This window comes from Mesoplodon bidens (assembly GCF_964165515.1).
Source record: "Mesoplodon bidens genome assembly, chromosome: 19".
Classification (NCBI taxonomy): Eukaryota; Metazoa; Chordata; class Mammalia; order Artiodactyla; family Ziphiidae; genus Mesoplodon; species Mesoplodon bidens.
The window spans coordinates 16,638,514-16,647,925 of record NC_138179.1 but is presented as its reverse complement, the minus strand read 5'-3'; the positions used below and the strand labels follow the sequence as shown (position 1 = coordinate 16,647,925).

The window sequence follows — 9,412 nt, the reverse complement described above, 5'->3', positions numbered from 1 at the left end:
CGTCACTGATCGCCGCCGGCGCGCCTTCGTGACGCAGCCCACGGCGCAGGGGAACATGGCGGTGCTGGGGGAGTGTGTGTGTTGGGCCACGCGACCGTTGCTGCCGGTGGTGCGGACTTGGGAACTCGACGCGCGGCGCTGGGTCCGGGCGCTGCGGCGCAGCCCCGTGAAAGTGGTGTTTCCATCAGATCAGGTCGTGGAACGGAAGCCCGGTCCCGGGAAGCAGCCTCGGAAGGCGGCGGCAGAGGCCAGTCCCCGCGAGCAGCGACTGAAGCAGTCGCGTCAGGTGCCCCCATCCCAGACCCCCAGCACCTGGGAAGAGTCGGGGCTTCGCTATGATAAGGCTTTCCCTGGAGACAAAAGGCTGAGGTGATGTGTTCCTGAGGCTTGTGGAGTTTTCTCGTTTCTCTTTCCTCCTCACAACGAGACCTTGACCTCTTTCCTCCCGTTGGAGGACTTCTTGCAGCACAACTCGCTGGTTTTTATTATGCACGGAGGGCAGGATAAGTGTCTAACAGTTTGTTTTTTTCTCTGCGAAGCTCTTCATGTCTGTTAGAACTAGATGTGTCTCCGTAACGAGGATGTTGGTAATTACCCGTCTTTTTGTTTCCACCCACAGCAGTGTGATGACAGTAGTTAAGTCCAGGCCATTTCGGGAAAAGCAAGGGAAGATCCTGTTGGAAGGTCGTAGGCTGATTGCAGATGCTCTCAAGGCTGGTGCTGTGCCCAAAGTTTTCTTCTTTAGCCGTCTGGAATACATAAAGGAGCTGCCCATTGAGAAGCTGAAAGGTGTTAGCCTCATTAAGGTGAAATTTGAGGATATCAAGGATTGGTCCGACCTAGTAACACCACAAGGAATAATGGGTCAGTGGTTATCCAGTGTGTCTCTAGAAGTAGAGACTTGGGATTATTTGTTCATATTTGTCTCAGGGCAACAAATTTTATTTAAACCAAATTCAGAATATTACTGTGCCTAACCTTTTCTTAAGACACCCAGAAAAATACAGTTCTCAAATCTGTGCATCTTGTATTTTCAGTGGAGACTCAAGCCATTTTTTTGTCATTTGTATTGTGGGTTTTTTATAGTCTCTAGGGAATAATCAGTCTTCCTCAGACCTTATTTTTTGGGGGTCACTTCTTCAACCTTAAGTGTTCAATTAAAAATTAAGAAAATGTTGGGAATTCCCTGGTGGTCCAGTTGTTAGGACTCGGTGCTTTCACTGCTGCGGGCCCAGGTTCGATGCCTGGTCGAGGAATTAAGATCCCGAAAGCCACGAGGCACGGCCAAAAACAAAAAAATTAAAATGTTTACCAAAAGATTTACCCTCCATTTCCACAAAACCTCTGCCAGTGTGGTAATACCTATATATTGTTGACCCCCTTATTCTAGATGCAGGTCTGAGCAGTAAGCTGCAATTTATCGCACTGTTTAGCCTGTTGAACAGGAAACCTTGTCTTCATTTGATTGAATCCAACTCAAGATTCTAATAGACTGTCTGTTAGCACTTAGAAAGTCTTTTTTCTAAATATGGAAAGACTAAACTCTTTATACTTTTTTGACATTCAAGATACGAGAATCAAATGTGTGAGTGTAGAGATTTCTCTTGGATAGTAAGGGATAGTAAGGGATAGTTGGGACAGGGAAGGCGTTTTCTTCAAGATTCTAATGTTTAGGCCAGGGCCTCTCACACCAGTTGTGCGTGCATATTCCCTGTAGTGGGCTCACTGTACAGCTATTAATTGGGAGCCGAAATTCTGGGGACCGTCTCTTGTTTCTGAAACCCAGCAAATCCTAGGAATCTGTGCCCCCGTGCCCAGAACTCTCCCATAGGGTGGGGACTTGGACTACTTAAGTCCTCCACTCAGTCTAAGTAACTGTGCTCTTATTAGCTGTAGTTGTCCTTGGTAAGGATCCGGGTTTGATCTCTGGTCGGGGAACTAAGATACCACAAGCCATGCAGTGAGGCCCAAAAAGTAAAAAAGAATAACTAGGTTACAGGATAATTTCATAGAGTGTGATTTTTTTTTTTTTTTAGGTAAAAGAAAAAGCACTTATATATGGGTAGATGGACATACATGTAGGGAGATGCATGGAACAAGTTCTGAAAGGATACACTCCAAGGTTGAAAGCAGTTATGAGGGAGAGGAGGGCACTGAATTTCTCGATCAGAATGTCTCCACCTAGTGTGTAATTAAGAATACACAAAGAATGATAAATAAAAGTCAAATTACTCCCCATGCCCACATCAGACAAACGAACCACCTTTTTTGTTTCTTTAGGGATTTTTGCCAAACCTGACCACGTTAAGATGACATACCCAGAGACTCAACTTCTCCACACACTGCCCATATTGTTGATTTGTGACAATCTCCGTGACCCTGGGAACCTGGGGACAATTCTGCGATCTGCTGCTGGCGTAGGCTGCAGCAAAGTGTTACTCACCAAAGGTAAGAGCACCTGTTACTAGGTGGATTAGGTGGCCGTTTGGACGTGGGCTGGCTCTGTGGGCAGACGTGTATGTATTTGAATCTTGGATCTGTCCCTTGGTAGCTATGTGTAAGTAAGCAGTATTCTGAATGTCAGTTTCCTCATCTGTAAAGTGGGCATAACAATCTACCTGGTAAGGTTGTTCTAAGGATTAAGTGAGATGATGAATATCAAGTACTTAGCACTGTGCCTGGCACACTCATTCATGTTGATTATCTTTAAAGTTATTTTGACACCTGCTACGTTATTAAAGAACTTATAATTAATCAGGGAAGAAACAGATGCTGGTTTGAACACTTGGTTGTCTCCTCTCGTCAGAAACGGGAATTAGTAGCCTTGGTTCCAAACAGACTTGCCTAACAGTTGGGACATGCCTGAAAGGGCTATTACAACCCGGGGGGTTGCGGGGAGGGAGAAGATCATTCATCAGAAACAGTCAAGCTACCATTTGGTGTAAACCGAAGTGGTCCCATTGCTGAGACTCGCCTGAATTGCTCCTGCCAGCTCCTCCTCCCAGTCACGCCTCGCTGGGATGCATCTCTCCGCTGGGATGAGTGAGGTGCGGGGTTCCATCATCAGTACCCCACTCACCTGCCTCCCTGTTGAGACCTCTGAGAGCAGGTGTGGTCTGGGAATGCACCTGTATAATCCAGGCAGTGTGGTTTCCACATCGATGCTGGCGGATGGTGTGTGAGAGGTAGGGAAAGAGTAGGAACACTTGGTGTGGTGGCCAGTGCTGAGGACAGCAGGATGAGGGGGAGTCTCATCTTGTCCCTTGCTCCCACCGGTGGAGGGGTCAGACTAGATGGCGCCCCTCCAGTCTGGGCCCCTCTTCTGCCCACCCCTCCTGCCACCTCTTGGCACACAGCCCACTTCCCATGCCTTGTCCCTGTGGTTGGGGATCCACGTGAACAGTGTACATTCTGCATGTCTTTTTTTCCCTTTTTAAACTTAGTTTGCCTACTTAACCTATCCTGAAGTTTGACAGGCTAACTTCTAAGATAACTTATAATGAGGAGACTCGTGCTAACAAGTCGGGGAGGATAGCGGATATGTGGTGCCCTGGTCCTGCTGTCTTCCGACCTGTGGGAAAGGCCAAGTGTCTGCTGATGCATAGAGGTGGTTGGGTTTAGCATGACTGCACGGAAGGGAGAAGTGTGTATGGAAGAAAGGGCTGTGGCCTTGGTTCTCCCTGGATTACTGTAATTGCCTCCGATCTAATTTCCCCATTTCTAGCATCTTCCTTGCTCCAATCCAGATTCAACATGGAAGCCAAATGGGTCTTTCTAAAACATAAACCAGATTTTGTCACTACTTTGCTTAAAATCCTTCAGGGTTATTATATTGTCTTCTGGATAAAATCCTAAACTCCTCAGCCTGGCATACACAGCCTCCTTTAAATTGGTCCTTTCCTGCCTCCAGTCTCATCTCCCACCTCACCGCCATCCCACCCCCACTCAGTCATTGGCCCAATTACCTTAGTTTTTCTTCCCACTTCTGTAACTTTGTCCTCTGACCCGGTCATTCTCTGACAAAACCCTCCTAACCTTCAAGATCCCGCTCAGTGTTGTGTTCTCGGGTGGTTTTTCCTGATAGCCCTGCTTTGTACGAGGGTTTTCTATTACCTTGTTCATGCTTCTTTTACATCAGTTATTACTGGTAGTGTAGTCACCTGCTGAAATGTCATCCCGACGCCATTGCCCACTCCATCATGAGCTCCTTGAGTTTGGGGACTTCAAGGCTCTCGCATCTCCCGTCCAATGTCTGGCACGTGGTGGTAAATGTTTCTTTTGTTTCTTTTGTTTTTTGTTTTTGACCTCACCACATGGCTCGTGGGATCTTAGTTCCCCGACCAGGGGTGGAAGCACTGAGTCCTAACCACTGGTCCACCAGGGAATTCCCTGTGTGTGGTAAATGTTGAAGGGATGAATAAAATCTGTTTCAGCACTAGCAGGAATGAATCCTCCAGTCCCTTGGCTGGACAGCACCATAGCTGGGGAGGCAGAGGTCCCAGCCACCAAGAAGGCCGGCCACGCTAGGACATTTTTTGTTTTATCTCCTGATCCAGAATTAATCTGATTTACTTCGAAGTCCCCATGTCTGGGAAGGTTTGTAATGTTAATTGGCTCCTTTTATTTTCTAGGTTGTGTGGATGCCTGGGAACCCAAAGTGCTGCGGGCAGGTATGGGCGCACATTTCCAAGTGCCCATCATCAACAACCTGGACTGGGAAGCAGTGCCCAACTACCTGCCCACCGACACCCGCGTCTACGTGGCTGACAACTGTGGCCTTTACACGCAGGCCCAGGCCCAGATGTCTAATAAGGCCAGTGACTACGGCTGGGTATGTGACCAACGACCCCTAAAGTTTCACAAGTATGAGGAGGAGGAAGAGAATCTAGAAAGTGCAGCCAGTAAAGGCTGGCTCCCTGAACTTGAGGTCCAGAGTTACGACTCAGACTGGACAGAGGCACCTGCAGCTGTGGTGATAGGTGGGGAGACCAGCGGCGTGAGCCTGGAGTCCCTGCAGTTGGCTGAGAGCACGGGGGGCGGGAGGCTGCTGATCCCCATCGTGCCTGGTGTGGACAGCCTGAACTCCGCCATGGCTGCGAGCATCCTGCTCTTTGAAGGGAAAAGACAACTGCGGGTGAGGGCGGAACACTTGAGCAGGGACGGGAGTTACCACTGAGAGGGGACGTGGAAGCCAGTCCTCAGTTCTGGGTTGTCTCTGTAGTTATTGGAAAAATAAGAACTTCCCTGACTTTCTGCTTAGCCTCAAAAATAACAAAGGTCAAAATTCCTCCTGAGATCTCCGTCTTCCCACCGACTTTTATATATGTGTGTGTATGTACATGTGTGTGTGGGTAAGAGAGAGACAACATAAGTAAATGCTCCTCGTGGCTGTATGTTTTTAAAAATTGTCCACCAGGGAGCATCCTTGTGCCCAGAAAGTTGCTGAGGGCATCACCTTGGGTAGGGAGGACCCCTCCCTCCACAGCTCTGCAGTCGTGGGGCGCTGGTTAGAGGCCGGCCTTGGTCGCTCACTCCTGTGATCATTGGTCAATGGAAATTAAACCCCTGTGAAGTGTAGACCAGCAGATTACATTAAAAAGTTTTATTTCAGTGTGGTCAGTGGGTCTCAGTGCCTGTCTTTTCATCTTTGGCCTAGTGATGAGGACATTGCTAAGACACTAATGACCCGGGAAGCTGCGGGCTGCAGGTGATGGCATTCAGTAACCGGCTCTTCTTCGGGCTTGGCTGTGTAATCTCTGTGATTGTTAATTCAGGCCAGGACTTAAACACTGTTTATGTATGACACAATTTTTTCCCCCCATTTCTGGTGAAAGAGCTGAATTCATCAGGTGGTATTACACCTTCTTAGCACCTCTGCAGATATCTTTTTGAGAACTTGGTTCAGAAAAGGAGGAAACAGTTCTTAAATCGTCAGCTTAATCCTGCATCTGTCAGCAAAGCTGTACCCTTTTTACTAGCTTCCTGTTGTTAGTCCTACTTTGTATAACACTTTTGGTTAAATGTAATGACTTGTTTACATTAACCCCCCCATCCTGCATAAACAGAACTGTTAGGAAAATGCCACTGTTCCTGGAGACTGTGTAAACAGAGGCTTCTGTGAGGGGAGAGGCTGCGGTTCTGAGGATGAGAGCTTGGGGCCCTTGAGCCCACAACTCTGCAGCAAGACCCTGCTGTTCTTCTCTCTCTCAAACCCCCAGGGGACCAGGGCAAGCTGGACCTTTACTTACCAAGTGCCAGCGGGATGTAGCCAGGGACACGAGGGCAAAGGCAGATGGTAATCGCTGTGTGTGTAAGTCACTGTGCGTGGGTAAGGTGGGATGGCGGGGACTAGAGGAGGGGACCTAGTTCAAGCAGTGCTTTTACCACCACAGCGAATATGGTTGGAGTTGAGGACAAAGATACTAGCAGTGTAGTGTCACCACGTCCCTTCCATACAGTGGCCCCTGTCATGGTTGGGGTTCCTTGGGAGCCCTTCAGCTGCTCATCACAGGGAGGTCCAGTGAGTTGCAGCATGCCCAAGATGAACCGTGGACCCCTCCCTCCTCCCTTGGCTCGCCCAGCTCCCTGGTAAGACCAAAAGGTCACGCATGACCGTGCCCCAGGTGGTGCCCCAGGGGGATTGCTTTGTTATGTTTGAGGGGAGGGGTTTTTAAAGGAACAATCTCTTCGGTTGGCTGTGCTCTCTCAGGCTGACTGGCCAGAAGCTGCTCTGGTGTCCCACTCTGGTCTGGGGCTGCCCAGGGCCCCAACAGATGTTGGGTGACAGGGGCCCCCAGAATGTTCTTGAGACTCTCCATCCCCCATCAGCTTTTAAAAAGTAGAAAAGCCCACAGCCTTTATGCTGTGTTGAGCCCACAAAGGCTGGAGCCCTCTGCCAGCTTCACAGCTATAATGCCCGTCACACCAGCAGGCGAAATTGGGGGCGGTGGACACCGGAGAACGATACCACTCTGTTGACAGTCTCCCAACACCTTGGAAAAGTGCTAAAGAAACACGTCACTAAAAAGAGGCTCGCAGAAACTAACAAACACACCATTGTAAAGCAATTATACTCCAATAAAGATTTAAAAAAATAAAAAGAGGCTCATGCCTTTTCAGCATGAAACCAGTCTCCTGCAACTTTTGTCCCTGGGTTATTGTTCCTGCTGACTTGTATTGCAAAATAAAAACCAATGAAAGAACAACAAACCCTATACCTTGTCTTTGTTCAGGAAAACAAAGCACCGCAGAAGAGCACACCTAGCAAGTCATTCTGTCATCCTGGGTGTAAGAAGGAAAAGACATTTACATCCCATTCACTTTATAGTCCATGACTTGTATACCATGCCTTGTGAGTTCTTTTTGTATATTTGTGGGTATAACTTAGCAGAGGGGAGGGCAAATTTTCCTTTCTTTAAAATGATTACAGGGGAAGCAAATGGTGGTGAAGTTGTTTGCCTAGTGATGGAAATTAGCCATCTGGAATTCTTCCCAGTTTTGAGGCCAATATTTATGTCACCATTTCCCCAGGAGACAGGAATGAAAACTGAGCAGTATATGACAAGTAAAACACATTGCTTGGCTGAAAGAGAAGCCTTCAGAAGGTTGGCCAAGCTGCCCCTTGCTTTTGTGTTGCATGTGGCTGTAATGGTGATTTCTGCCACAAGGGGGCAGTCACGCCTCAATCACTCCCAACCCTGAAGGGAAGGGTGGGGATTTTTCCTGGTTACAACTTGTGAAAGAGGACAGAGTCAAGTCTCCCTCCACCACAGTGGGCCTTTTGCAAGCTGTTTGTGCGCTGTTTGTGCTCAGAGGTGCTAAAGTTGAAGACCCACCCACACTGTCATTCATTCTCGGCAGAATCTGAAGTATAGAACATGGAACCAAAAACTAGGGAGGAAATGGACAGAAATGGGAAGTAGCTGCCTCAGAAGAAACGAGCACATCTTTTCCCCTTGAGTGGAGCCTCTGGGAAAGCAGCTCTGGACTAATGCTGATGTCCCCAGGTGCCTGGAACTCACACTGAGAACCCACTGCCTCGCCCCGCTTAGAGTTTCAGGGCAGGGGAGGCAGAGAGGTCCTTTTCCCTCCCCCAGCCGTGGCTACTAGCTCATGTTAGAATCTCAGTCATTAAGGCCCAGAGGATAAACAGACCTGGGGGACTGGTTTCCACTGGGGCCTTCTACCACCTGCCCCAGGGTTATCAGCAACACCCGGTGTCACCAAAAGCTGAACTGCTCCACTTCTGTTGTTCCACCACACGAAGACCAGGATCAGCACCTCGCCCAGGGTTCCCCGACTGGTGCTGAAAACCACGGCTGTGCTGTGGGCCCCTCTTGGCCAAGCCGCCTCCACCCGCTGTGGGAGCAGAACTGACTGGCCCACCTGAAAAACGTGTTTTAAAGGACACACTCATGTAGACACCTTTAAACTCCAAGATCTCACGTCCTCTTCATCAGTGAACACTCAAAAGAAAGAAGCTAGAAGCCAGATGTGCTGCTGTGGGTGACTGACAGTCCCTGAACCAGGGTCCCGCGTTACCTTGCAGCAGCTGCAGGCGCTCATAGCCTCAGGAAGCCAGGCCGCTGCTCAAAGGCCAGGTACTGAAAATGGCCATACATCACGCATGGTAGCAGCTCTGTTCTTCACATCTGTCTTGTAGGGAGGAGCAAGTTTTTTCAACTAAAGCCTCATAGTTGGAGAAGACCATCACCAAAGCTGATCCTTCCTCAAAATGCAAGAAGAGAACTAAGGTTGGGAGAGACGTGGCTGTAGCCTCCCAGTCTGGCCTCCCAGCCGCCCTTGCACCTCTGTGACCCCAGGCCGGCAGAGTGGCTTGACTGGCTGGGGACTTCATATCCCCTGATACCAAGGAGATCTGTTTTGGGGGACTGGGTCCTAATCATGCCTCCTCCCATATCCCACTTCTAGCCCGTGTGGGTGACTTACTTGTGTGAGGCAAGAGCGCCCAGGAGTCAGACCTGAGACCGGCTGCCTTCCTGGGGCTGCACACTGGCCTACAGGCCTGGGGACAGAGGCTTTCATGAGGTGGCACATTATCGCATGGAAACCCTACAGCCCCTCAGAACAAGTCCTACCCAAACCTAGTCACACGTTTCCTGACTCGGGAAGTATTCCAGAAGGCCAAGATGGTGAGAGATACTTAGGCTGAAAAATGCAGCAGAGTTACTTCTCTTCGTGCTTTCACACTCAGGCATACCTAGAATGTCCTGATTTCAGATCTACCCTCGTAGAAGGAGAAATCCCGGCCGTAGAGTAGAGCCAATATAAGATTTTCCTACATCCGAGCTTTTTGTTTCCTGGAAAATATTCTACCCTTCACACATGCACCACTTGCTAATAATGAACAATCAATAATGAGGCGAGGGGCTTCCCTGGTGGCGCAGTGGTT

The 9,412-nt window shown here is 49.0% G+C and overlaps 1 protein-coding gene across 4 annotated transcripts; it reads left to right on the top strand.

Annotated features, from left to right (window-relative positions):
* Positions 1–12: 12 nt before the first annotated feature.
* On the top strand, positions 13–8,465 carry MRM3 (mitochondrial rRNA methyltransferase 3). Of its 4 annotated transcripts, XR_014014061.1 has the most exons (5): positions 16–369; positions 620–864; positions 2,281–2,448; positions 4,632–6,588; positions 6,929–8,457. XR_014014061.1 is itself a non-coding variant. In XM_081220335.1 (4 exons), the coding sequence occupies exons 1-4, from the start codon at positions 56–58 to the stop codon at positions 5,174–5,176; spliced, it is 1,272 nt and encodes a 423-aa protein (XP_081076461.1). In that variant the 5' UTR covers positions 13–55; the 3' UTR covers positions 5,177–8,458. The 4 variants fall into 4 exon arrangements, 3 of the variants coding, with proteins under 3 accessions (XP_081076461.1, XP_081076462.1, XP_081076463.1); XM_081220335.1 differs by having other exon boundaries at positions 13–369; positions 4,632–8,458; XM_081220336.1 differs by lacking the exons at positions 16–369; positions 620–864 and adding an exon at positions 385–587 and having other exon boundaries at positions 4,632–8,465.
* The last annotated feature ends 947 nt before the right edge of the window (positions 8,466–9,412 follow it).